At 42.3% G+C, this 22,845-nt stretch overlaps 1 protein-coding gene across 2 annotated transcripts; it reads right to left on the bottom strand.

The window, feature by feature from the left end:
• Positions 1-225: 225 nt before the first annotated feature.
• Positions 226-22,648, bottom strand: LOC120059356 (bcl-2-like protein 1). 2 transcript variants are annotated; one of them, XM_039008355.1, is made up of 3 exons: positions 22,517-22,648; positions 18,817-19,546; positions 226-3,204 (listed from the first exon to the last, which is right to left on the bottom strand). In XM_039008355.1, the coding sequence occupies exons 2-3, from the start codon at positions 19,372-19,374 to the stop codon at positions 3,061-3,063; spliced, it is 702 nt and encodes a 233-aa protein (XP_038864283.1). In that variant the 5' UTR covers positions 19,375-19,546; positions 22,517-22,648; the 3' UTR covers positions 226-3,060. The 2 variants fall into 2 exon arrangements, with proteins under 2 accessions (XP_038864283.1, XP_038864282.1); XM_039008354.1 differs by lacking the exon at positions 22,517-22,648 and adding an exon at positions 21,654-22,005.
• Between the last annotated feature and the right edge of the window lie 197 nt (positions 22,649-22,845).

The following is a 22,845-nucleotide window of genomic DNA, read 5'->3' as shown; positions in this document are numbered from 1 at the left end:
GCCTTAAGTGAATGTGTCAGGACCAACAACAAAAAAAGACTACTTTTGTTTTATCCCCTTGCTGTGAAACTCAAGGCATATTTTGTTAGAGGAATTTCTACTCATGGTCAACTGTTCAAAGTATCAGTGTGTACACATCAAATCCTTGTGCCTTTGTTCTCCTTCCCTAAAATCTGTTAAAATTGCAAATAATGTTAGTTCTGTAGAAATAAATTCAGTGTTCTCCATGTTCCAGATGGGTCTTTATTAGTTTCATGTAATCTACACATTACATTGGACTTGTATGACAGACCATTCAACATGTTCACTCCTTTAAACCATGGGTATCAAACTCATTCCACAGAGGGCTGAGTGTCGGTTTTTGCACTTCCCTTGTCCTTGATTGAGGAATTAAGGTCACTAATGAACTCTCCACACCTGGAGCATAATTGAAAGAAATCCTGCAGATACTTGACCCTCCATGGAATGAGCTTGACACCCCTGCTTTTTGCTATCAAATGGGGAAATAACTATTTCAGCAGTTTAAACACAAATACAATGGATACATTTAAACAAACAGCCCCAATGCAGAACTGAAAAACATGTTTGGAAAAACTATAAATTAGGCTGCTTGTGTAAATGCAGCCATATACAAAGATGGAATTTCAGGCCATTTGAAGGGATATTATACTTTCCCCTAAATATCTTAAATAACATTTCAAAGCCACTTTATTTCTTAAATATGTTACTAAGCTATGATACTATTCTAAAATCATTGTTTTAAATAACTAGTATACATAGTGTGGTGTCAATGCGGTTTAGATTACTTCTTGTACCTCCTGCAAACATTTGCCATAGAGTCCATTCTACACAATCTCAGGTGGAGGGAACTTTAAATAACAAAAAGGTAACATTGCAGAAAAGCCTGCAAGCAGCTTTCTGTGGGGCACACACTAGAAAAATATATACTGTATTGGAATGTATCATCAAATCAGATCTGTGATGAAATGGTGTGTTCATGATCAGTTGGCGAATATTTATCTAAAAGTAGCATTTAGTCATAGGTAAAGTGAAAACCTTGACCCCTGGAGAATCCAATATGTGTTAAGACAGACTGAAAAATAATCAGGTAGAGAAGAGCATCAAGACCCTAAGCAGGGTGATGGCATACCTGAACACATGCTCCACATCAGCAGACTCACGTAAATACCCTGGAGAGCACTGTACGTCAGGCTTTGTCTGTTTCCTAATGAAACCAAAGTTATTCATTGCCAATAGAGAAAAGCAGACATGTGACATGTACTTTTAAATCTGTTATGTCACCAACATTTTGCAGGAAATGCATAGAAAACGTGGGCTGAATAAACAAACTCAGAGCTTTGACATAAAAATATAGGAAAAAAAGTTATGCCTTCAGTCCAAACATAGCTCTGCTACACTTTTCAAATAAAATGTGGGAAAAAACCACTGCAAGTGTGAGAGCATCAATCCAGCTTTGAAACAGGAAACAGCTGCAAACAGGAGCCTCTGGCTGATGTAAGTCTGGACTGTGTTTTTAACTGTACCTGCTACACAAGACCCCCTAGGGCTCCATTCCCTGAAGCAGAGATAGGTTAGAATGTGAGTAGATGGATTGCACCCATCTCGCCTCTCTCCTCACCTAACTGTCAGCTCAGGAGCGTGACACCATAAAATCGCCAGATGACAAACACCCTCCTGACTGACAGTATTTAAATTAAAGATTTTGGAAACTAAGGAATGGTTTTCCTCCGTCTCTGTCGACTAGGTTTGACAGGAGATGTGCTCTGAACAGCAGGTGCGCCTGTGTTGAGTGACGCACGCCCTCAGCTGCCGTGACAGGGAGAACAGAAATGAATGTGCCACATTGTGTGGAAACGAACGCACGGAGACAGAGGTGGCAGGTTGAATGGGTCCCGCCCTGAAGCTTGCCTGCCAACAGTTTCTCATGTCTCAAGAGCTATACGCACGTTAGTCTAAAGGATCTGTTAACCCACTAAATAGCGTTTCTGCTTCATTCATCTATCTTATTAGTGAAACAAATCATTAGGTTGTGTTGCAAGTTGTAAATACTGAACAATCTTTTCCTCCATTATAAAAAGAAAACAGCCTTTGTACCAACAGCTGCTAGAATAAATACTCCTCTTCATCACTGGCTCTTGGTTTGTTGTGCACCTTGTGTTCTGTCTAGCCAGGGCGGTGTGTGTGTCAGGTACGCATTTACCACCATCAGGACAGGAAATTATCACTTGGGTTTTAATGGTTTAAAAAAATAACACACAAACCAATGAACACACGTGGAAAATTGTATCACCTCACTCATTTCAGGCCAATGCGCCTGACGTGGTGCACTAGTCAAGATCGAAAACTGTCTCAATCACTTTTACACTTAACCACTCACATACAACTTAGATGAAAAAAAACAACATTTACAATTAACAACATATTGAGCTAGTGAGTGTGATATTGGCTGTCTTCTGGCTAGGTTGTTTGGAGTGCACTGCATCTACAAAGCAGCCATGTCAAAACTACACTGAGGTGGACAGATGTTGATTTTCAGTGCTATTTCCCCCCCCTTTTACAGGTGGCAAGTTTTTCCTTCTGTCAGTCCAGATGGCGACCATCATACTGGTGGGGGTTAGAGACCATCAACAAGACAAACCTCAGATGGGATTTACTAGCCCCATCAGCACAGACTTGCTATAGATGGAGCACATCATGCAAAATGAAAGTAAATTTGTAAAATCAAATGAATACAGCAATTGGAGAAGATACAGGCAAGAGTAAAAAGGAAACTGAGGAACATTTGGTCCAAGACAGTTAAATCACCTCCATTTTCTTGTGTTTTAGGGTGTTGCAGGAAGGTGTTTGATGAGGGTAACATTATAGTGACCATCATTCTCTCTTTAATCTCAACAGTTTGTCAGAGAGACCTCAGTGCATTGTGGGATGTAAGGTTAAACCGTAAACATGTCCTTTCTTGGCAAATAAAGGAGAAATACGAAAGTAAAAAAAGTTCCTTCATTTCCACCCCCTACAAGACGGCGTCTGTGCTTGTCGTTCTCACAGGCGTTTCTGAGCAATGAGTGACCCTACGATGACTCCTGTAACCAGTGTCATCCCCGCCAGCAACCACTTCTTAAAGCTCTCCTGAGACTTCCTGCTCTCAGCTGCAGCGTCCTTCCCAAAGATCTCTGCAAACCGGTCCTGGAGACAAGAGAGAGAAGTCGTTAGTGCTTAAGAGTTTTAGATTTAGATCTCCAACAGCCAATGGCTTTAGCTAGTCCAACGTAAAACAAAAAATACATACGACAAAAATACTTAGCATTTAAAAATATGACTTACATTACTACATATACCTTAACTAGGTCAGATAAAACAGGGTAGCAGTGTTGTGCCATTTGTTTTGCTTGAGTAATTTGAGATGGGTTCCATGTGATCATGGCTCAATACAATACTGTGCATGGCCTGGAATTCATTCTGGATTTGGGGACTGTGAAGTCTGGTGGGGTAAGTACACACATATATAAAAGAAAGTATGTGGACAACCCTTCAAATTAGTGGATTCTGCCATTTCAGTCACACACGTTGCTGACAGGTGTATACAATTGAGCATACAGCCATGCAATCTCCATAGAGAAACATTGGCAGTAGAATGACCTTACAGAAGAGACTTTCAACGTGGCACTGTCATAGGATGCCACCTTTCCAACAAGTCACTTCGTCAAATTTCGTTTAAAGTTTGTGGTAAATCATTAGTAAAAATAGAACAGTAAAGGGCCAAGACAGCTGCTTTGCGGATTACCACACTTTATATGTTTTACATTAGAGAAGCTTCCATTAAAGAAAACACTGTTCTATTGGACAGATAGCGCTCAACCCATTATAATGCAGAGGATGGAAAGCCATAACGCATCCGTTTTTCCAATAACAGATTATTTTCAATAAGATCAAAGGCTGCACTGAAGCATTGGATCTGGTCAAATTATCAATTTTTGTTTGTTTGCTAGGAGCCAGCAGCAATCTGATTGTCTGAGGACCATCATTTTTCTCCAGGCTCAGATTAAAGATAAGGGGAGTGGCAATATAGTCTGCTACCATCTTCAGTAGCTTTCCATTTGAGTCGTCAATAAGAGATGGCTTCTCATTATTGATGGACCAAGATCTTTTATGCATGAATATGATGGCTCACGTCAATCAACCCACGGAGCCTTAACAGGTCTAACAGTCAGTTTCTTAACTTCTTTGGGATTGGTGTCCCGTCCACAGGATGGTTGAGCAAACGTAGGCTAATGCGATTAGCATGAGGTTGTAAGTAACAAGAACATTTCCCAGGATATAGACATATCTGATATTGGCAGAAAGCTTAAATTCTTGTTAATCTAACAGCACTGTCCAATTTACAGTAGCTATTACAGTGCACAATTTTGAACATGAAAAGTTAATAATAAAACAAATTCAGCACATTTGGGCAGTCTTGATACAACATTTTGAACAGAAATACAATGGTTCATTGGATCAGTCTAAAACTCTGCACTGCTGCCATCTTGTGGCAAATCGAAATTGCACATGGGCTGGAATGATACATTATGGCCTTGCTCTTGCATTTCAAAGATGGTACATAAAAAACAACCCTTTTGGATTTTTGTATCTTTTACCAGATCTATTGTGTTATATTCTCCTACATTCCTTTCACATTTCCACAAACTTCAAAGTGTTTCCTTTCAAATGGTACCAAGAATATGCATATCCTTGCTTCAGGCAGTTAGATTTGGGTATGTCATTTTAGGCGAAAATTGAAAAAAGGGGCGGATCCTTAAGAGGTTTTAAAGACATGCTCTGGAACTTTGGCGAATACTAAGTATTTTTTTTAACCTCCCACTCTAGGCTGGATGTGCCAATGTGTAATAAAAACTCTGGGCCAGCTCCCTAGGAATTCGAGTTCTAGTCAATGAGCTTCAGGCCCTCGCCATTTGAGTGACAGCTAGCAAGATGCGCAATGACGTGGTGCCCATATGTGACGTAGTATGCAATATTCAGGGACCACTTCTGGCTCGTGAGTGCCATTTCCAGAACTACTACAAAAGTACCGGAGTCGCTTTAATAGGTGCATGTCAATAACTGGAAGAAACATTGTTAATGCATCAAGTGCAGCGTCTGAAAGCTCCTCATTACACACATCAGACCAAATAATTTTTACATCTTCAACATTGGAGTCACTACAAAACCTCTTGTATGATCTCTTATACACTATTTTGAGACACAGCCTTTGGAACTTTGGCTTTTCTAAATATAGCCACTATATTATGGTCACTTCATCCACTGGGTCTGGATACAGCACTGGAAAAAAGTTCTGCAGCATTAGTAAAAATGTGATCAATACATGTAGATTATATAGTTCCTGTAGTCTTTGTAAACACCCTGGTAGGTTGATTAATAACCTGAACCAGATTACAGGCAATGGTAAATCAGTGAGAAGCTTCCTCTTGAGTGGACAGCTTGATGAAACCCAGTCTATATTCAGGTCATGTTAACATCATATACACTATCAAGCATTGCACACATTATCCAGATATTGATTGTTAGCACTTGGTGGTCTATAGCAAAATAAGAGGCTTTATATGAGGAAGGTGAACTTGCAACCACAACACTTCAACAGCATTAGACATGAGATCCTCCCTAAACTCAACAGAATTAGGTGAAATTACACCCTTTATCATATAATGCAGTAATCTTAAATCGGAGCCAAATCGGATTAGAAAGTAATCAGAATTAGTTGGCAAAGCTTAATGTGTCTTTTGAGACAAGTTACAACCACATACAAAATCAATCCCCACCCCTCACAACTACAAGTGTCCCTACACCTCCAAGCTACAATAGTAAGGTACTAGCAAGAAGCAATGGGCTAGTGAGAGCGGGGGAAAAAAGTGTTTGGACATTTTCATCAATCATCGCTTCGATACTACAGACAAAAATATAAATGTCACCAGCACCTCCACTATCACAAAACCTCCCCATGCCGTTAATTTGAACTGCAGTAACCCCCAAGTGAATAACTTTCCTTGTTGACAATTTCACCACCATCGTGTCATCCTTAGCCCACCCCTTCCAGTAATTCATTCGAGAACAACCCAGAACATTGACATAACATTCTGCAGTTCTGGCTACAGCCACAAGAGGGTACAAGCTCACATTGGATGATTCATCCGCTTGTGTCTGGCACGGATGTTATGGCTTGCTGGGGTGGGTGCTTTAGTGCAGTGAATAGTGGATGGTCTTGACTTGGCAGTAAACTAAATAAAAAATAATTCTGAAACAAAACGGATTACTATAAATCAAATAGTTGACATAACTGAACATGCATATGGAGACTCAGAAGAGCCCAATCAGACACAGCCTCAAATAAGACAGAATCATTGGAGACATTCCAAACATGCTGATTTGATTAAAGATGTGTGGTGTGCGTCTGACACCCCGCTTCCTTCCGCTCTAACAGGGTGATACATCATCACTCCTCCTCCCTGCTGACTTCAACAATACAGAAAACTTAACAATGGAATATGGGAAGAGGGAAGCACAGAAACAGCAGGAAAGAGCCAAGACGGCTATGTTTGTGTGTATACATGTGTGGTGGCAGGTAGCCTAGCGATTAAGAATGTTGGGCCAGTAAGCAAAAGGTCGCTGGTTCGAATACCCGAATCGACAAAGTGAAAAATCTGTTGATGTGCCCTTGAGCATGGCACTTAAACCTAACGGCTCCTGTAAGTTGCTCGAGATAAGAGTGTCTACTATAATGAATGCACGCATGTGTGAGAGTCTGGTAAAGGGCTTCTAAAGAACCGAGAGATTGATTTCTTAGGAGAGGTCGTTTCTGAGAAAAAGAGTGGGGCGGTGACATGGCGGGGGCAGATAACAGAGCAATAGAGACGGAGAATCATTTTTATCAGGGCCAGAGAGGTAACGAAACGCTAACAATGACCAGTCTTAAGGACCTTCAGCTAGCACTACCAGACAGACAAGACTGCAGAGCTACAGATACAAACATACTCCCATGAATACTGTCAATTACACCCAAAGTGTTCACATTCATCACTGCACACTTGACTAATTGATTCCGGTGGAAACACTTGTAAAAAAACAACCAGGGGCAAACCAAGTTACTGTAGGCGTGTCGTGTGTGTGAGTAGATTCTAAAAGGAATGTCAACATTTAACTAGCACAGGAACCAGCAGCACTTCACAAGAGGTGAAGCCATGGAGAGTATCACTCCCCGTGAGAACTCCTTGAAGAGGTATGGGAGGAATGTTGTGGGTGTAGAGAATAAAGATTGCAGTTTGGGATTACGATAAGGCATGTTAGAGTACAGAGACAATTAGTGACAGGTGGAATCAAACGTAATTTTTTTTTCATGAAATATACTAGATTTCACTTTACCTCTCCCAAATAGCTACTTGTCACTTTCTCCCTACTTTTCTACCATACCATCTATGTTCATATGCATCTTTGTTTGTCTTGCACAATGGAGCAATAGTACTCAGATCTCTAAGCTCCACACTGCTTCCTGCGATCCATCATCATGGCAGCAACATACTCAACCCTGTAGTCATCAGTGCTTATCGATCTCTGAAGCGCATTGTACCTGCCCAGGCATGCCTATAACACACACACACGATTGAATCTATATAGGCCTACTGTATAACCACACTTTCCTAGAGAACTGGGTTTTGAAAAGGCCTACATGTTAAATTACAGGCAGTAAATCACACATTGTAATATTTATGTGTACGCGTTTGACTGGTTCGGTCTCAGTCACTACTGCAAGGTAGCTAAGCCTAAACTTGCTCACTCTCTCCATAAAGACTTTTCCACCTGTTCCCCAGAGATGTTAGGTGCTAAGCAGCACCTGTTCCCCAGAGATGCTATGTGCTAAGCAGCAGCCATTCTAAAAGGTGTTTTCCAACCTCAGGTTCTCTCTGTGTTTTTCAACCGTTAGCTGAAGAAAGAAAAAGGCAGAAGAGGGAATGAGTGAGAAGGGTTTGTGGGACAGAGGAAAAACAAGATTTCATTTGAATGTTGCCATGGTTACCAGAGAGCAGCTGATCGGTGTGCTCGGATCTGATAGATTGCCCAAGGCTAGATTCCTGAGAGGACAGAACATTAAGGCAATCAACACCGGCCCCTGAGTTTGTAATCGGTTACTTCACTGTTGCACCACCATCATGACCTGTAACCATGTCTCCATGGTGAAACACTGTCCACTAGATTAGTCAGAATACTTCAAATGTTTTAATGAAATTTGTTACTTTAGAGACTTTAAGCAATATTTGGAGTCTAAACCGAAGTGTTCCTCTCCATAATAGAGCCCTTAATTCCCCAGAGAGAGGCTGAATTGGCAAGAGCCTCTCAAACAACTCAGCAGCAGCTGATCTGGTCAGGTCTCTTTCAATAGAAGCGTCAGTCTGGCAAGCAAAAGGGAAAACGGCAGCAGGACATGGTTGCTAAAGAATTAAAACAATGCCAAAGGGGAGCGTTCCATTTAAATGCAGAAAGTAATCCAGAATGTTCAACTACTTCTGTGAACTCCAGAATACTGGCATGGCCCTGGGCACCGAGAGGCCTCTGAATAGAAAAAAAGACAGAATCAGCTTTAAACCAGCCCAACGAAAGACAATGGAGGGTTGCAAAACCTATTGGTCACACTGGCCGGATGTCCTGTCAAATGCTGCATTCTTCAGTGATTGGGCTGGAGATCTGAATTGAATCCAGTACTTGAGTAATGAGTACATCACCTCATAAGAAGGACATGTTTTGAATTTCCTCTGACCTTTGCTGAGTCATAACGAACTAAGTCTCTCTGTGACCCAGTTGTGTGACCCTAGACAGGGTGCTGGTTACAATCAAGAGCTGAGGGGGGATTTTAACATAAGAGGATGACAGTGTAAGGAACAAGCCGTCACTAGACTGGCTATAGTCTCGTCCAAAGCAATTCCTGCTCAACTCTTCCTGCATATTGCAACACACAGGACATGTTGTGCTTCTGGTGCAAAAGTACAGTTCCACATCACGTCAGAGTTTTTCTTTTTCTTTTGAGTAACCGTGGCGTTTTAGGACATTTGAGGTCATCTTGCTGCTGGCCAAATATGGTGAACTGAATATGCTCATATTGACCACAGTTTGACCCTTTATCTGCCATCATGTGATGCTGCATTGAAGCATACAGGGCTAAACTAGACTAGAGTTGAGGCACTGCGCCCACCCTCAGAAAACAACTCACCATGCCTGTCGGCAGATCATAATTAGCTATGAGGACTGGCAGACAGTCATCCTCCAGAGAGTGTGAGAGTCGGGCTTGGGGCACTGCAGTGTGGGGGAGGGGGATGGGTTAATAAACCAGGCAAGTCCCCGGGGGTAGGTTCTGTTCTGCCTTTAACTTTGCCTGCTCAAGGAGAACACCATCTAGCTATAAAGACTGGTGTCTGATTAAACACAAGAGTCCACACTAAGCAACTCTGCCATTCATGCCCCTTTAATTAAAACACCCACGCAAGGGTGAAGTTAGAGACAACAATACTTTAGCTAGGATGTGGTCTGGTAAGGAGGTAAATAGGGATCAAGGAACTTGAACCCAGATGAGGTCCTATGGTGACATCCCAGGTGGCTGTCACAGTTACTGTAGGTTCTACACATGACGGAGCTGGCATTGAGGGTCTGACCCCTTTCTCTTCTTCTAATGGGTTTTTGTATCTGTGTCCCTGCTGATTCATCCGGAGGTGAATCCATGAATTAAAGAGGAGATTAATGAGTCAGGACATTCAGGCTCAGACACCAATCTGTTCCCCTTCTCACTGGGTCTCACCAGCAGCGCAGACCCCATTCTGTCACCACTGCACAGTCTAGGAAAAAAGGGACCACAGCCGCCACAGATAAATGTGTCACCAGCAGCACCACAAACTTGAACCCCCCAAAAACTCGCCCCCACTAACACCCTTTACAAAAAGCGGCAAAGACCTACCATCTGTCAGAGAGAAAAAGAGGGGGAGAAAAGAAGAGACCATGATAGTGTATGCCAGAGGAAGAGATTAATGAAATAGTGAGGGGAGCAATAAGGGCAGGAGCGGAAAAAAAAAAGAATCTACAATATGGCTTTGTTGTTATTACCTTGTTATTCGACTGGTTGGCAATGATCATGATGTTAATAGTCAGCTTTATCGTCATTACAGTGCCATCAGATTCTGTCATATTTGCTGGGCACCATTATCACCATCTGTCAGTTTTATACATCACAGCTACCACACTAATCCCATAATCTGATATCAGTTATGAGAAGAGAGAGCGAGAGAAGAACATGCTAAAGAGAGGGGTCAGATGTAGCCTATACAGTCGAATAAAGCAGCAAATAAGAGAAACAGCAAGAAGCAGATATTCAGAGGGACAGATATTCAGAGGCAGATATTCAGAGGGACAGAGAGAGGCAGATATTCAGAGAGGCAGAGAAATGGAGAAAATGAGGGAAGGAGAGTGAGAATGAGGGAGGGGGGGAAAAGAATTGCTCATGACCTGATTTTCCACACTAAGCCTGCTCAGAACTGGAGCAGAGAGCAGCAGCCAAGCAGGCCCAATGTTTCCACCAAGAGTGCACCAAAAAACAGACTGCTGCTGCTCTAGTTCTATACAACTAACACACAGCAGACATTCATGGTGTCGCTGAGTCATTCTGGCCCCATCTCAGGTAGCTAACTAATGCTGCTCAAACAGTCCTGGTTGTATGTCTCCAGGGCCCAGCAGTAGCAACAGTAATGCATCTGCTGCCTGTAGCCCTATTAGCATGACGGTTGTACAGTAGGTTACATGATGCCCCAGACTATGCCTGCCAATTGCAGAAGACCTAGCCACCACCACCCTGCTGCACACGGAGCCAGATCAGCACAGCTGGATGTCTGGAGCGCCGTACAGAATCAGATGCATGCAGCCATATTTAGAGCACAGTGATGGCTCATTGCTCAGTGTGGTGATGCTAAGTTGGATGGCGAGCTGCGTTGAAGTACACCAAGTGAGCCAGTAGTGCTGCAGGTCAGTCTTCCACATCGCTGGCTGATAGAGGCTATACATTGCCACCAGAAAGTATTTCTACCCCTTGACTTATTCCACATTTTGTTGTGGTACAGCCTGAATTCCAAATTGATTTCTACAATACCCATAATGAAAGTTAAACCATGTTTTTAGAAAGTTCGGCAAATGTATTGAAAATGAAATACAGAAATCTTATTTACATAAGTATTCACACCCGGAGTCAATACTTTGTAGAAGCACCTTTGGCAGCAATAACAGCTGTGAGTCTTTCTGGGTAAGTCTCTAAGAGCTTTCCACACCTGGATTGAGTTCAAGCTATTTCAAATTGGTTGTTGATCATTGCTAGACAACCATTTTCAGGTCTTGCCATAGATTTTCAAAAAGATTTAAGTAAAAACTAACTCAGCCACCCAAGAAGATTCAATGTTGTCTTGTTAAGCAACCCCAGTGTAGATTTGGCCTTGTGTTTTAGGTTATTATCCTGCTGACAGGTGAATTAATCTCCCATTGTCTTATGGAAAGCATACTGAACCAGGTTTTCTAGGATTTTGCCTATGCTTAGCTCTGTTCAGTTTATTTATCCTGAAAAACTCTCCAGACCGTCGCGATTACAAACAAGCATACCCATAACATGATGCAGCCACCACTATGCACCAATCTAAGTAACATAATAAAATAAATCGCCATCAAAATCCATCAGTTTTAGCTAGAAATCGGGTTTTTATTTGGCATGGGCTGCATCTCAAATCCACCGCATCCGCCAATGTCGGCCTTCTGCATCATGAAGGTGGCCGAGCTACAGCGGTGTTTGTCAGACCATGATAAATGGTAGCGTCCAAACATAAGAAAAAAAAGGTAGCGTCCAAACGTTTGGGGCTACAAACTAATATGACCACTATGGAAATATGAGACGCTCACAAACACGATGTTGTGTTCCCCAAAAGTGTCACAGGTCGCATCGGAAGTTGGTACCGCCGATGTGCCAACTGTCTGTAGCATTCGAACCGCTTGGGCTACAAACTAATATGCCCCACTATGGAAAGGGGAGATTCTCACAAACATGGTGTTCTCCTTTTCGCTCTAAGTGGAGATATTTGCACCAACATTTAAAAACATTTTTTTTTTTTTTTTTTTAATTCAGGCTGGAACAACAAAATGTGGACAAAGTCAAGGGGTGTGAATACTTTCTAAAAGGCACTGTAAAGCGAGAGGAGTTACCGCTAAATGGATGGCACCATTGGACAAGACCTCATTACGCAGACGAACTAACACATACGAAGTCAGACCAGAGATCCACTGTTGTCAACACAACCATCTACACGGAAAGTATTCAGACCCTTGACATTTTCCACATTATTACGTTACAGCCTTGTTCTAAAATATTATTTTGTTCTCATCAATCTACACACAATACCCCATAATGACAAAGTAAAAACAGGCTTTAAAAATATTTGCAAATTAGTTCAAAATAAAACAGAAATACCTTACTTACATAAGTATTCAGACCCTTTGCTATGAGACTTGAAATTGAGCTCAGGTGCATCCTGTTTCCATTGATCATCCTTGAGACGTTTCTACAACTTGATTGGAGTCCACCTGTGGTAAATTCAATTGATTGGACATGATTTGCAAAGGCACATACCTGTCTATATAAAGGTCCCACAGTTGACAGTGCATGTCAGAGTAAAATGAGGTCTAAGCCATGAGCTCGAAGGAAGTGTCCCTAGAGCGCCGAGACCCAGATCTGGGGAAGGGTACCAAAAACATTTCTGCAACATTGAAGGTCCCCAAGAACACAGTGGCCTCCATCATTCTTAAATGGAAGAAGTTTGGAACCACCAAGACTTTTCCTAGAGCTGGCCGCCTTGAGCAATCGGGGGAGAAGGGCCGTGGTCAGGGAGGTGACCTAGAACCCGATGGTCACTCTGACAGAGCTCCAGAGTTCCTCTGTGGAGATGGGAGAACATTCCAGCAGGACAACCATCTCTGCAGCACTCCAATCAGGTCTTTACGGTAGAGTGGCCAGACCGAAGCCACTCCTCAGTAAAAAAAGGCACATGACATTGAAATTTGCCAAAAGGTACCTAATGACTCTCAGACCATGAGAAACAAGATTCTCTGGTCTGATGAAACCCAGATTTAATTATTTGGCCTGAATGCCAAGTGCCACATCTGGAGGAAACCTGGCACCATCCCTACGGTGAAGCATGGTGGTGGCAGCATCATGTTATGGGGATGTTTTTCAGCGACAGGGAGACTAGTCAGGGTCGAGGGAAAGATGAAAGGAGCAAAGTACAGAGATATCCTTGATGAAAACCTGTTCCGGACCTCAGACTGGGGTGAAGATTCACCTTCCAACAGGACAACAACTCTATGCACGCAGCCAAGACAACACAGGAGTGGCTTCGGGACAAGTCTCAGAATGGGCTCTGGCTGGCCCACTCAAGGTCTGACTTGAAACCGATCGAAAATCTCTGGAGAGCTGAAAATAGCTGTGCAGCGACGCTCCACAGCCAACCTGAGAGCTGTAGATCCTCTCAAGAGAATGGAAGAAACTCCCCACATATGGGTGTGCTAAGCTTGTAGCGTCATACCCAAGAAGACTCAAAGCTGTAATCGCTGCCAAAGGTGCTTCAATAAAGTACTGAGTAAAAGGTCTGAATACTTATGTAAATGTGATCAGTTATTACACACACTTATAAAAACCTGCCTTCGCTTTGTCATTATTGGGTATTGTGTGGAGATTGATGAGGGAAAAAAACAATTTAATACATTTTAGAATAAGGCTGTAACGTAACAAAATGTGAATGAAGTCAAGGGGTCTGAATACTTTCCGAATGCACTGGATCCCTAGAAACTGACTAGTGTCTTGTCCCCTGGATGCATCCTGCAATCTCATCCAGTCTGTAGCGTACAGGTGATGGTGGCTGGATCCCCGTCCAACCCCGGAGGAGTGGAGTGCCCAACCTTACTTGAAGGTGAGTTGAGCGGAGCCCCCCCATCCGCTCCCCCTACAATCCCGGTGCAATGGATTGGCCCAGTCTCTCCTTCTCCCCTCAGCATCAAACCTACTGCCTTAGACTGATGGTTTTGTGACAAGGCTGAGGGAGACAGAATCACACCATCTGTTTACTGCCATTTTCACTCAGTCACTGACACGCCATCACTCACACTGAACATCAACACAAAAAAATACATGGATGGAAGACTGAACACACAAGGAAACAATTTATACTCAACATAAAACACAGGCTTGGGAAAAATAAGTGTGCGCACACATAATGGGGGTTGTTTTTGAGCACACAATACTGTTACCATTGAACAACTGCAAACAAGGCTGTGAGTATTCTGTGCACTGTGGAGGTTAGAGAGACAGACAGTGTCCAGATCATATACAATCTATTGATGACAATGACTGTCACTACGCGTTTACATTGCAGCACTTTACCTGTAGGGACAGCTGGGCACAGCAGATAGCAAACCGCATTACTGTGTGTGTGTGTGTGTGTGGGGGGGGGGGGGGGGGGTACGTGTGTGTGCAGCCAGAGGTCCTTTGTTAAAGGTGGGCAGGTGAATGGTCTACATGGTTCTATTCCTTCTCATGATGCAAAGTACAGCACAAAAAGCTAACACATTCCCTCAAATGTTATTTTAATTCAGAGACAACATACTAAACACAAGTCATATTATGAAACGTACACACGAAAACACAAATGGTGACCAGGGATGCAAAGGTGGGAGGGGGTTATCAGAGGCTTCATCTATCAGGGGTGAGGTGGGGGAGGATACAATCAGCTGTGATTGGTGATCAAGTCAAACGGAGCCAAAGAAATTAGGAGAAATGGATGGATGGTCGGATTTATAAACAAACGGAAGAACATGATGGTGATCCTATGTGCATGGTAATGAGCACATGTGTATTATTTCAAATGCCACTGAAGCAAATATGTGCTGCGTATAAAATGCCCACAGAAAGACAATGGCAAGAGCTCAGCTGTTCCAGACAACAGAGTATATATAGGATATGAATACAGTCTGATGTAACAGTAAAATATGACTTATATGATGTCATGTGTTAGGTAAAGGCTATGGTTGAGGTAAAGCACTTTCACAGGAGAGTCATGAAGACCTCAGAGACAAAGGATAAACGCAGGAAATTGAATAGTTTCTCTATTTGCGTCCTCCCCCTCTTCCCAGTCCCAACTATCATTCTCAGAGCTGCTCTCTCCCACTGACATTCCAAATGAGTTATCCATTACTACATTATTAGTCTGCCAGAGCAAGGTCCGAGCATAGCCCACCCCCCCAAACAATATATTTTTTGTTATATGCTGTTGTTCTGACCGCACTAGCGTAGCACACACCCCTGCAGGGGTACACCTGAAAGACAGGCCCCCATATAGCAAATTAACACTTTCTTATTACAGGAAATATATTATGACAATGTGTAGATTAGCTCTAAACTGTATCTGACTCGTGGCAAAATGTGTAAAATGGCACAAGATGATCTATACAACTGCAAATTTTTCTGGGGCAGAGAGAAATTTGCAGTTGTATAGATAATCTTGTGCCATTTTACACATTTTAGAGCTAATCTACACATTGTCATAATATATTTCCTGTAATAAAAAAAAAGGTGTTAATTTGCTATATGGGGGCCTGTCTTACAGGTGTACCCCTGCAGGGGGGTGTGCTACGCTAGTGCGGTCAGAACAGCATTTACCGAGCACATCCAGATACTATTCACCCATAATTGGTAATAACCCAAACCCCCTCTGGCATTCTCTCACCCTACAACCCGCCTACCCCACCACCTCTCCATCCCTCCTGTACAGGCCATATAGCAGTAGGCTACATTACATACACGTGTTACATAGCAGATGTTATTGCGGGTGTAGCGAAATGCTTGTGTTTCTAGCTCCAACAGTGCAGTAATATCTAACAATACACACAATCAAGTAAAGGAAAGGAATGAAGAATATATAAATATATGGACGAGCAATGTCAGAGCAGCATAGACTAAGATACAGTAGAATAGAATACAGTATATATATATATATGAGATGATTAATGCAAAATATGTAACATTATTAAAGTGACTATTGTTTCGTTATTAAAGTGACCAGTGATTTCAAGTCTATGTATATAGGGCAGCAGCCTCTAATGTGCTAGTGATGGCTATTTAACAGTCTGATGGCCTTGAGATAGAAGCTGTGTTTCCAATCTCTCGGTCCCAGCTTTGATCCCAGCTTTTGATGTTCTCTTGCTAGAACAAAAGATATACCTGCTGCGTTCCGCCGATCTTGCCGTTTCTACTTGTTGAATCGCCCTTCTCGTCAGTGGCTGACAACTTGACTGAGCTAATCAGAGCGCACAAAACCTTGACTGAGCCGACAGGAGTGACAAGTAAGAAAGAGGGCATTTTGTCCAGTGTAATCCACCTGCTTTTCATCAGAATTGTTCGAACTAAAACAGTATCTGAATACCGCCCAACCCTACTAGCTAACGTTCGCTAAACGGTTTGCGCCTCCATTTGCCAGTTAGAACATCGCTAGCTGTTCCATTGACTCTCGGCAGCGAAACAGGCAGCTGCTTCATTCAAAAACAAATCCATTGTGATTTAATTATGTTGCTAGCTACACTAGTAATCTAGTGGTGGCCATCTGCTAGTATCAATATGGGCTTACTAGAAATTCTAGCTAGCTAGCAACATTAGCGCAGCTTGCTAGTTCGCCATCTACAGCAGGCACCAGCAAAAAATCTCTTAAGGTACTGCCAACTTGTGGTCTGGAGTATTTTAACGAGGCTGATTGGCATACGATCTGAAGAACAAAAAGTTGTCTGCCGACACTCCAGGCAGAGGTGCTAAGTACCTCTCTGCAGTCAGTATCCTTGGTGTGTCTAAGGCTTAACACGTTTCCCTCTCACTCAATGAGGATTCCACCTCACTCCCGGTCCTTATTTCTCAATCTACTGACTCCTTCCATTCACTTTCAAAACCTCTTTCTTTCCTCTTAGTTCCCTTATCTTACACAAATAATTTAAAAAAAATGGGAGTCAGCAGGGACATTTGTGGTAACCGACCTTCTCAAATAGTATTGGAGTACCCCTGGACTAGCCGCTCTCTCTTATGACACAATCGGGTAATAGCTTCTCTATACATTCTACAGCTGCCAACAGCTGTGTGTGTGTGTGTGTCTCTTTGTTCCTGAGGACAGGAACAAAGAGAATGTGTAGGTGGTTCAACAGGTTAGTGTGACAAGAGAAAAACCACATAAGAAAGTGAGATAGAAATAAGTAAATGAGTGGGCATTTGTTATCGGGAAATAGGGTATTTTTTTTCCCTTTCCCCACCCCCCAGTAGTGCAGGGATGTCCCAGGTGCTACTCACAGAGGCGAGTGTGTGTGGGTGATTGTTCTCTTCATATCATAGAAACCACAGACAAATTCAAATCTCTCTTAGCTACTTTAGAGGTGTGTGCATTTTGTGACCAGTATGGAATGATGAATTGTGACAGTCCCTGTATAAGCGAGATACAAACAAACTGAAGTTCAGATGCGTGTGTGTGTCTACCAAACTACACACTGAGGAAATTACATCTGACCGAGGTGCTATTCCAACACCACAAGGAGAAGTGAAACCAAACTACTTGACTGAATCTGCTTGACTGAACACACTATTCCATTCAATATTCTGGCCATTCATGTCTTCAGCTCAGGGCAACATTCAACACCTGATGACAGCAAGAACAATGTTCAGATTCATTAAGGTGCTTGGGGGAAAGAGCTCAGGCGTAGGAAGGGACATGTGCTTGGGTGTTTTATCAGCATTAATTGCACAAACATTAACACAGCCTGGACTTTGTTTAAATAGAGACCTTGAAAGTGATGAGTTACTATTCACTTTAAAAGCTTCTAGTGGTTTGAGGCATTTATTCTCGTGCTTCTGGGTGTGATGGCGGAATATGACAGATGCAGAGCTGTGTGTCAGTCATCTGCCTGTTTTAAAATGATTTAAAATCAATTTCAGCTCTGCAAGCAACAGAAGACACCATCCAATCTGATGGCCCCTACCCACACAATGTACCTAATCAAATGCCAGTTTTCATAAGACCCATTCGTTTGAGACTGTTTCAAAATCCCCTTCCCATTCCACACACAATCATATGTCAGCCCACACAAAGAGAAAGAGCTGACCTTAAGTGTCCTCCTTCCATCCCATAACACACACACCCACCCACCAGGAACAGGACAACCCCTCTCTCAGCTGACCCAAGAGAAAATACTGCTTTCATCTGCAGGCAGCTGGCTCAGAACAGAGGAGAAAGTGAAACACAACCAGGGGAAAACAAAGGGAGATCTGTAAAGCCTAGCCTAAGCCTATACTTCATCCCACCCATGAAGACTTCGATCTCAGCCATAAGAGCTCACTTCGATTCAGCTGAAAACTCAATGAAGCTGATCAATGCCCAGCTGACCAGAGGCAAACATCTCCCCCCCCCAATCTTCTCTCTGGTTCTTTCTCCTTGGGTTCTCCTTGGCTGACAAATCAGCCTCTCATATCAGAGGTCAGGCGCCAGATACACACAGCTCACACAAACTGACATGATGCAACACAGAGACAATGGGTGCTAATGTGCACAATCTGATCCTGTTATCAACGACCTCTGAAACTGATGCTTCAAAAAAAAAAGAGCTAAAATGAACCCCTGCCCTTTCCCCAAAACACATCTTTCAGTCATGACTCACCCATCCTCCTTGGCTCTGGATCCAGGGCTGAATGTGGTTGTCCAGGTATACAGTCATCCAGTCTGCAATCCGTCCCACTAGTGGGCTCATCTCCTTGTCCACACACTCTACACAGAGGGCCCCTCCGAAGGCAAACAGGCCCACCACACGTCCCCAGTTCACACCGTCACGGAAAACCTCATCCATCACGTTCTCGAAGCTCTGGTAGGCTGTGGCCGGCGTGATGTGCAGCTGGGAGGACAGGTCACTGAATGCTCTGGCATAACGCAGCTCAAACTCGTTGGCAGAGTCCCGCAATGCCTCTTTCACTGCGTCCAGGCCCATTGTCCGCTGAGGGGACGAGGGGGTAGACTGTCGCGGTGGAGTCCCAGGACTCGTCCCGTTCACTGTGCCGTTGGGGTGTGTCGTGACTGCCGCCCCCCCTTCCACCTGTCCCCCTTCACCCCCCTCAGTCCGACTGGGAGCTTCTGTGAGCCCAATGTGGTTGAAGGGGTAGTCTCTCTGTGATAGTTTATAGGTAATATAGTATACCACCAGTTCTCTGTTGTTGTAAGTCATAATTCGTTTCCTTGGGTTTCTTCTTTGCCCCCGGGTCTTGGTTTTACTTGCTAATGACACGCCCCTTCAGATCAGGCCTCTGTATTGTTTTTCAAATCGGTGTCATTCTTTGTATTCAGAAAATGGACGTCTTGAAGACAAAAAAAACAAGGCTGGTGCAATGGCTCAGACCCTGTGGTAAGAGAACAATGGAGATCTTAATGAACATAATTCATCACAATAAGCATAGGTGGGTTGGGGAGGAGGGGCGCTGTAGTGGGCAAATTTAGACCTCGACAGGTGGGGTCAAAGTGCATCGCTTTAATTGGGGATGAAACAGATGGCAATGTTTGTCATTACCTGCCTGCCCCCACAGACAACATCCCTTTTCCCCAAGGCATTGGAACGGTCGTGACAGGGCATGGTGCTCTGACTTCCTACAGACTTTATTTTAAACTGCATTTATTTATCTTTATTTTACCAGGTAGGTTAATACACATTCTTATTTGCAAGAATAGCCAGTATGAGATATATATATATAAGTATGAACACATAACAGTTACCCTAATGTTACTTAGTAACCTGTAGTCAAATAAGTATTAACAGTGACTTCAACTTATTTTCACAAGTAAACCCCAAACTAAGAACAAAAACAATTACAAAAACATTTTTGTTGACAGGGTTGGAGAATAACCGATTACATGTCATCAGTTCCATACAACCTAATTACAAACGAACTAAACAGCTACATCACCTGCAAAACTACTGTATTCAGATAAAAGATACTTCAGAAACTAGATTACGTCTTGGAGAACATTAAAATTCAGAAAAGATGTTTGCGAGAAAAAAAATTCTCAATTACATTAAATTCAGTACTGAAAAAAGGTGCAAGTTCAAGTTTGTTCCACCTGAGTGAACCTGACAACAAGTCAGAGACCACTATGATGACACACCAAATGCATTCAATGGATCCTTTTTGTTTTCTTCTAATGCCTTTTATGGGTAAAGCAGGGATTTTTCTGCCAATGAACACCTAAATCCAAAGTGTAATTTTCAAGATGGAAAGTGCAAACTTGTAATGACTACAACCTGATATAAAGTATGTAAAAAATAAAATAATGGACCTATATATATTTTTCATAATATAATCTTTGAGAACTAACAATCACCAAAATAAAAAGCTGGACAGTCAGGGAGAATTGGAAATTCCCAAAACAATGATTTTGTTATTATTTTTTTGCAAAAAATAAAACAGCATTAGCCAAGCCAAAATGAATAGAATTGCAGAAAATGGGTTTTAAACTTAAATTCTCTCTCAGCTCCATGGCAAAATTTGTAGAATTGCAGGAAATGGTCTTAAATACTAAGAAATGTCTCTACACGCCAAAATGGGGGCCTCTAAAATCCAGCCCGAATGGGCTGCCACATTCACCAACTAAACCCATTTTTTACCCAGAAAAATACCTGGAAAGTAATGCAAAAGTAACTGAAAGCAATCCGATTATTTGGCCGAGTTTGAGTAATCTCAAAATTACATTACTGATCATTTTGGAACAGGTAACTAGTGACTGGAACAGATTACATGTATAATGTAACCTAACCAACCCTGTTTGTAGATACCCTATTTCTTCATAAAACATTTGATTTCTTCATTACTTTGCGCATTCGTGCCAGTAAGACCACTGTTGGTCCTGAACCCTAACCCGTCACAAAATAGCACGTGGGAGAAACGAGGTGCATCTATTTACCTCATACACACCTTACCTTTTCTAATTGTAATAATAGTGACATTTTGGACTATCTAGTACGGCTGGAGCGTTAAGTGACTATTTTATAAGTGGGAACTCCAAGCAAAGATTACTAAATCGAAAATAAGAACACTAGAAATGACTAGTTAGTAGGTTACTTTGTTGCATTGGCTGTACTATTGAGCGTAATAACTTTACATAAGCCACCGCTAACCAGCACGTGTTGCTAAATTCTCAGAATTCCATGGAGCGTTTAATATAACTTTTATAAAATAAAATGACAGCCCGTCCATATAATTTTGAGGGAAAATAATACTGAAAAATTTGTGACTGACTGAAAGTAACCTTCCAACTTTATCAAAACATAACTACAGTAATTCGTTTGTATTGAGGTTTCAAGGTGGCCATTTATTTTCGTCTGATTTAGCGAAGTGTTGATTAAAAAGCCAGTTAACAGTACATATAACAGAACGAGCTAATGTTATTATCACGTAGCTAGTTATAAACAAGGGAGTCAAGACGGTCTACAACGGACATTGTTATCTTACCTACCTACACCAAAAGTGGAATATCTTCAACGGCAACACCTCACTGAGCTGCTTTAAAAAATCCTATTGTACCAGTCCTGCTGTCAAAATCCGAGAAGGGAAATGAACTATTTCGATGTGGTATGAGTCTCTATCTGTCGTGAATCTCGTGCGTGCGCCCAGACTTCTCAATCCAATACGTAACTAAGGCTGCGTTTAAACAGGCAGCCCAATTCTGATATTTTTTCCACACTAATTGGTCTTTTGAACAATCTGATCTGTGAAAAATATATTTTGTGAAAATATCTGATGTGATTGGTCAAACAAACAATTAGTGGTTTAAAGATCAGAATTGTGTAAACGCAGCCAATCCCCATTTTCCACCAATCAACACTTATGTCGGAGACCTTTAACAACTGCACACACCCACAGGAATATGGCTTGTTGGGTAACATTGGCTATGGTTTTTACAATTTTAACATAAAAGGTAGTTGGCTACATTTGCAATATGCCGATTTAACCTAATAATTTTAAATGTCCCAGCTATAATTCGTCGCTAGTCATCTTGTATGACTATCTTGGGCTTGTGATTTGCACCAGAAATGTCTATTTTTGCTACTGAAACTGGTCTAAATTCACAAATTCTTTGCATAAGACCTAAGGGAATGTAGCTAGCTCGCCTAGCTAAGCTTGTAATATACATGTCATATTTCCTCTGACTAGCTAGCTAACGTCTTTCCCATTTAATTTGATAAGAATGGCTAGCTAGTAGTGCAGTGGTTCTTTAGCTGACGTAAACATTTTCTCATACAAGCTAGCTAGGAGGTAACGTTAGCCACTAAAAGCCGCACATTCAACCTGATTAGCTAACCAATACGAAACGCTTACTGTAGAAACTTGAATTGTTGGCACAAAGTCCAAAACGAAATCCAAACATCAGCAAATAGGATCATATCCGACATTTCTGCTGGAGCAAGAGGAGCACTCGCAGACTGACTGGCTAGCTAACCAGCAGATCTGACCCGCTTGCTTACAACTGCACTAGGGTCTGACAGGCTTCCCATGTAGATTAAGAGCCAATTTATGCTTGATCTGAAAATGTGGTTGGAGGTGCTGTATGGATGGTGTGAAGCACTTGCAGAGCCTCCTGAGGCATGCAGAGGCAAAATTGAGCACCATACTGCATCACCCAAATTCTGGAAAAATGTGGAGGGTTC

Source organism: Salvelinus namaycush, chromosome 14 (genome assembly GCF_016432855.1).
Source record: "Salvelinus namaycush isolate Seneca chromosome 14, SaNama_1.0, whole genome shotgun sequence".
Classification (NCBI taxonomy): Eukaryota; Metazoa; Chordata; class Actinopteri; order Salmoniformes; family Salmonidae; genus Salvelinus; species Salvelinus namaycush.
This window is presented reverse-complemented; position numbering and strand designations above follow the sequence as displayed.

Bases quoted from the DNA above. Each gene is read 5' to 3' on its own strand.
- LOC120059356 (XM_039008355.1), bottom strand. From the start codon at position 19,374: ATGACTTACAACAACAGAGAACTGGTGGTATACTATATTACCTATAAA. The intron at 3,205-18,816 runs GTGAGTCATGAC...TCTTGTCTCCAG, and splicing joins TCCAGAGCCAAGGAGGATGG to GACCGGTTTGCAGAGATCTT.